At 43.3% G+C, this 5,853-nt stretch overlaps 1 protein-coding gene across 1 annotated transcript; it reads right to left on the bottom strand.

Moving 5' to 3' along the window:
* Nucleotides 1-5,253, bottom strand: SLC7A6OS (solute carrier family 7, member 6 opposite strand; the record flags this gene model as incomplete). The annotated part of the gene is made up of 4 exons (XM_008944711.1): nt 1-181; nt 1,431-1,554; nt 2,394-2,597; nt 4,873-5,253. Coding segments are annotated over 4 exons (831 nt in total), but the record flags the coding sequence as incomplete, so codon positions are not given.
* Between the last annotated feature and the right edge of the window lie 600 nt (nt 5,254-5,853).

The raw sequence follows: 5,853 nt of genomic DNA, 5'->3' as shown, positions 1-5,853 counted from the left end.
TTCTACTGTAACAGCAGATTTCATCTTCAGTATTCATTTCATCTTCAAAAACCAGGCTGTTAGTCAGAATCCAAATCCTGGATCTCATCATATCCAAACTCCTGTATCACCTCCTGCCGGTATTTGTTCCATGTTCTTCTCCTGTAACAGTGGTCCTCATCACTGAGGCTATCTTCAGACTCTAAAGAAACAGCATGAACACGTTTAGATTATCCCTTTTTTTTTTTTTTTACTTAAAGAATTAGGTCAATCAGGCTATTTTAAGATTCTTGACTATCATCAGATAAAATGTCTGAGCAACTTTTAAATTAGGTGAGGTCTGAAGTGTGCTTGGAGCTGTTTTGCCAATGACCAGGCCCAACAAAAATGATAGCACCAGCAGGAAGATGAACCAATATGCAGACTGTATTGTATACAAAAATGTTGCTATAGGAATGACTGCCAGGGGTACAAACAGGTCAACAAGCTCGTACATGATCGACACCACCCCCAACGATCCCACAAACGACACGACTCGGCCCACAACAGGTGGTACAAACAGAGACCCGAGGTTCCCCACAGTTGGCATGGGAACCAGCCAGACCAGCAGGCTGAACACATGAGAGAAAGGTGACCACATAGTGACTCTCACCCGATCGGCCCACGATCGCAAAGGTCTAAACAGACCAGGGCCCAGCTCCAGGGAGAGTCAGGAGGTCTTCCCTGAACCAGGAAGCTCTGTGGAGTGCACTCCACAGACAGACACTCCTGACTCCCTGCCAGTGGTCCCAGCTTTTATCCCCAAGCAGACACCTGACCTTTGTCAACTCACTGCGGGACCCCTGGGGCTCATTTCCCTTATGGCTCTCCCTGCAGGGCCGGCCGCACCCTGGGGGGAAGCTATAAGGCAAACTCACCACCTCTTTATGAAGGGCTGTGGGAATCTACCATATGTCAACCTTAATTTGGGGCTCAGGGTTCAGACCCCAGCATTTCAGGAGCACACAGGGAGGGGAAGTTCAGAAAGCAGAGGCAGTGTTACACAAGCACAAGAAATCAAATCAAATATTCTATTCCTTTGGATGGCAATCCTTTGCCATTGCAGCAGCCTGAAATGATGTTCTTAGAATCACAGAATCATAGACTCATTTAGGTTGGAAGGGACCTCCAAGATCATCAAGTCCAACCACCGAGCCACCAGGGCTCCAAAGTCCTCTGCCAAAACAGATCAGAATCTGTCAGGGTTCTTAGTTTTGACTGTGCTGAACCACTAAGATCCCTGGTAGTTCCAAGGAAGATGACTCTTCTCTAAGCAGATTTAACCCATTCTAGGAGCAGAACACTACCCCAGCAGTGCTCAGCTATTTATTTGCTTTTTGAACAGCAGCATGCAAAAAGGATGGAATTTGTGTGTGCAGCATGAAAGCAGACAGTGTTTATGACAGGCATACCCTTTTCTCCATCACCATCTTCCTCAGGTAAGAATTCATCTTCATCAGGATAATCATTACGCCAGTTATTTTCATCATTTTCATCATCTTCATCTTCATATATTTCCCCTGGAACATGATCATCCTCATCTACCTGCAGGTCAACACAAAACAGAACATTCTTTATAGACACACAGCATGAAGCGTTTGAATTTCACACGTCAGAAAAAGCCAAGAGGTATTTATCAACTACATGCTTAAGTTGCACAAAGCACACTGCATAAAAGTTTCTGTTCTCAGTATATTCCCCATAAAATAGCAATTTGCTTTAGGTGGAAAATGAGTTAAGTCACACACTGACATGTTCCACTTCAGCATTTAAATGCTAAGGTTAATGTCTAAATGAATCCTGCTCACTTCAGCAGTAGTGCAATAGATCAAGAAAAAGTAGCTTCAGGTTCCAGGTACACAAGTCTATTGATGATCACAGTATCTACACAATGAAAGACTAAAGCTTACATTTAACTTCCTAACTCCACAAAGGACAGTTGTAACTATTACAAGACAATACCTCCTATTGAGATTGAAGTCCTCAAATACTGAAGAAGTTGCATGTCCCCTCTTGCTCCTTTTTTCAGTAGACTGTATTTACAACTACATTTTAATTCTTGCCTCTCAATCACAAACAAAACATGAATTACCGAAGTTTGTATTTGTGTGCCAAAATTTATTTGGCAATTTGCAGCCAGACAAATTCTTCCTGAGTACATGAACACTATCCCTTTAGTTTTCATTGTTGCATCGTGATTTGCTTGGATCAACAGTAACCTGCAGGAACAAAGGGCTGGCAGAAAGAGCCTAACACAGAAGTCACTGAGCGTAGTGTAGTACCTCAAAGGATCTCTCACGGCAACTTTTTACGATAGGACTTCACCCATGTTTATTTGCAACCTTCCTATTGAAGAAGGATCTGTTTTCCCACACCCTTACCAATTCATACTCTTCTCTATAGGGCTGTATAGAAAGGATATTTTGAATCCAACCAGGGGCTGATGTTTCCATACAGTAGATGTCATAAACATACTCATCTTCTTTCCCACAGTATTCTTTTTTACCATCTTCAGAAACATTTAAACGCTCACGGATCATCTCCACTGCATTGCAAAGAATCACATCTGGATCAGTCTTCTGCTGAGGGGGGAAAGAAAAAGCAGCGTTATTACCACACAAGCCAGGCACACAAAGTCTTAGTTGCAGCCAACAGTTTTCTTTGTAGACAGCAGCCAACAGCTAGCTAAGGATGACATCCTGAAATCTTAGACCAAAACCCTTTCCCATCAAAATCCTGGTATTTAGAACATCAGCAACCTAGAACAGAAAGGCACTAAGGAATTTTTCAATTGCCATAGTACAGCGCAGCCATGGGACACGCTCATTAGGAAGTACTGAAGGGGATATGACTAAGCCCATAGAACTCTTCATTTGTTTCTGATGACATGTTGATGGAAAAGACAAATTTTAAGACAGGCTGTGCTCTGTAGCGCTTTACACTTGAACACTGCAGGAAAGCAAGTAATAATATGCAAGTAGATTACAGTATACAAAGGATGGAGAAGAAACAATGAAAATGTGACAGATTACCAGCAAAAAGCAGACGGGCTCTACAGACACACTTTTTATTTCTTTTGTTTCCTCACTTCAGCATTAACACAGAAGAAATTTCTTAATGTGTTCTCCTTACTAATAAATCATTCGCAATGTATTTCCCTTATAGCTTCCCCCCAGGGTGCAGCCGGCCCTGCAGGGAGAGCCATAAGGGAAATGAGCCCCAGGGGTCCCGCAGTGAGTTGACAAAGGTCAGGTGTCTGCTTGGGGATAAAAGCTGGGACCACTGGCAGGGAGTCAGGAGTGTCTGTCTGTGGAGTGCACTCCACAGAGCTTCCTGGTTCAGGGAAGACCTCCTGACTCTCCCTGGAGCTGGGCCCTGGTCTGTTTAGACCTTTGCGATCGTGGGCCGATCGGGTGAGAGTCACTATGTGGTCACCTTTCTCTCATGTGTTCAGCCTGCTGGTCTGGCTGGTTCCCATGCCAACTGTGGGCAACCTCGGGTCTCTGTTTGTACCACCTGTTGTGGGCCGAGTCGTGTCGTTTGTGGGATCGTTGGGGGTGGTGTCGATCATGTACGAGCTTGTTGACCTGTTTGTACCCCTGGCAGTCATTCCTATAGCAACATTTTTGTATACAATACAGTCTGCATATTGGTTCATCTTCCTGCTGGTGCTATCATTTTTGTTGGGCCTGGTCATTGGCAAAACACTCCTGAACTACTTAAGTAATTCTGAGGAACAGCTACAGACCAGCCTTTAATTCACTTCTAAAAACTTATAGAATGAAAAAGAAAGGTTACATCTTGCTTTCAACACTTAACTGCTAGCTCTGTAAGAGGAAAATTCTGATGCTACCTCCCTCAGTTTCATTTCTGTTCTTCTACTCAGCAGAGTGATAGATAACAGTTAACCAACAGCTCTCAAACATCTGTTTGAATTACTTAATAGAAAGCAAAGTTCATACTGAAGTTTATGGCAAAGCCCTGAAATAACCTCTTAAGAAATGCTGAAGAATGACAGTTGGTTGGGCTCTTCACCCAGATATATTCTTGAAGCATTTAAGTTTTCCTCAGAGCTGTGATGGGCTGCATAAATAAAGCATCCATGTGTACTTGCATACAGTGAAGGAACTACTAAAAAAACCTCCCCCTCCTTTTCCATATGGTTAGGAGTCTCTAATATAAAATCTTCCTAGCCCTCTGTATGCAGAAGTCCTGCACAGAAGGCAGAGCTTCTTCGCATTTAAAACCACACTAGATATTGAGCAGATATTCCTCCAGCTGAAAAAATAATTAACCCATAATATCAATGAAAACAGGATGTAGGGGCTTAAATAGCCTGTCAAACACCTAGAGTTTTGCTAAAAACAAAACATAAAAAAACCTCTTTATATTTGAATTAGAAGAAGGGGAGGCTTAAAAGCATCTTTTCCTTTAGCAAATCTTGCTTATAAGTGGCATTCCCAGGCATCTGGCAAGAGGAGAAGATAGTGAATTAGATTTTTTTCTTTTTTAGGTAGAGCAAAAGTCAATCAAAAACTTCAGGAGATCCTCCTGACAGCTGAACATGATCATTTATACATGAGAACAGAGTACAGAAAAACCACAGTGGCAAAATCCCTTTCTATAGCAGCCAGATCCACATGGCTGGACATCTCAACATTGGTACACTTCAGGATCCTCATGCAAGTTTACTCCCTGTACAGTACTTCAACTTGCAAATACCTAGTTAAAGCTCCTATTAAATAGGGGAATACTTACAAGACACAACAGTCTCCTGCAGCAGTCAGTTTGCCCACACGTATCAGTCAACAGTGACATCAAAGTACATCAAGTACAGTAAGTTCATTTGCTGACCTTTGGGTTTGCAGCAGCTACACCAGAGTCTCCCACCACCTCCTCTTCCTGCTCAATATCAAACAACTGGAATTTGTCACAGCAGTCCGAACTCTTATCAACAGCACCGCTCTCCTTTTGGGAAGCATCAGGTGTTGCTTCAGAGGCTGATCTGTCCCCAGCAGCCGATGATGCCTCACCATTTGTGAGAGGCGCGAGCGCTTCCGTACAGCTGGGCCGGTGGCTGGCTACCACTCGGTAACGGCTTTCCTTCCTCTGTGCTTCCCGGGCGGAGCGGAGCTCCTGAATGAGTCGCGGAATGCTTCCTAACGCAGGCCGCAGGCTCCGTGCCGCTCTGTCCCGAGTGATCGCTGCCTGAATGTATTTCTGAACTGGTTCATTCTGGGTAGAGGAACAAAAAGGAGGAATATAATGACACCATCAATACAATAAGTCATACTCCTTCCTAGAAATTATTAATAACTACTACTACTACTCGTGCTTCCTATTTGAGGACTGCACTACGAATGTTCCTAACACCATTTATGTAACTTCGACTACTGCTTTAAGCAATACAACTATTCTCATAATATTCTCTTGATATGGGGAAAAAAAATATTAAGATACTATAAATTCAAAAAGTTTCAATTCGATTTTTAAACAATATACTTTGAGGTACAGAAAAACCCTCCAAATAAGAGTGCATGCCTTTGGAAGACTGAATGTCCTAAATTTAAGGTACAACTTCCTTGACAGTTTCCTAGAAAGACCAGTTCCCAAGAAAGAGAAGTTTTATTCAATGTAAAAAGCTGTACAGTGGATGGAAGTTGTTAGGCTTGTAGGGCTGAGCATCAGCACTCTGCAGAAACTCGGGCTTCACTTTTGGCTATTCTGTAGGGAGGAACAGACTATGAGTACAGAAAAGTGAGTGCTGAACACAGCTTTCAACGGCGCTCGCTCTACGCTCTCCTTAACTCCGGGCCTGCTTGGCACGCTGCGGCC

Source organism: Merops nubicus, unplaced genomic scaffold (genome assembly GCF_000691845.1).
Source record: "Merops nubicus isolate BGI_N331 unplaced genomic scaffold, ASM69184v1 scaffold8267, whole genome shotgun sequence".
NCBI lineage: Eukaryota > Metazoa > Chordata > Aves > Coraciiformes > Meropidae > Merops > Merops nubicus.
Note: the sequence above shows the minus strand (reverse complement) of the source record. Positions and strands in the feature narration are given on the sequence as shown.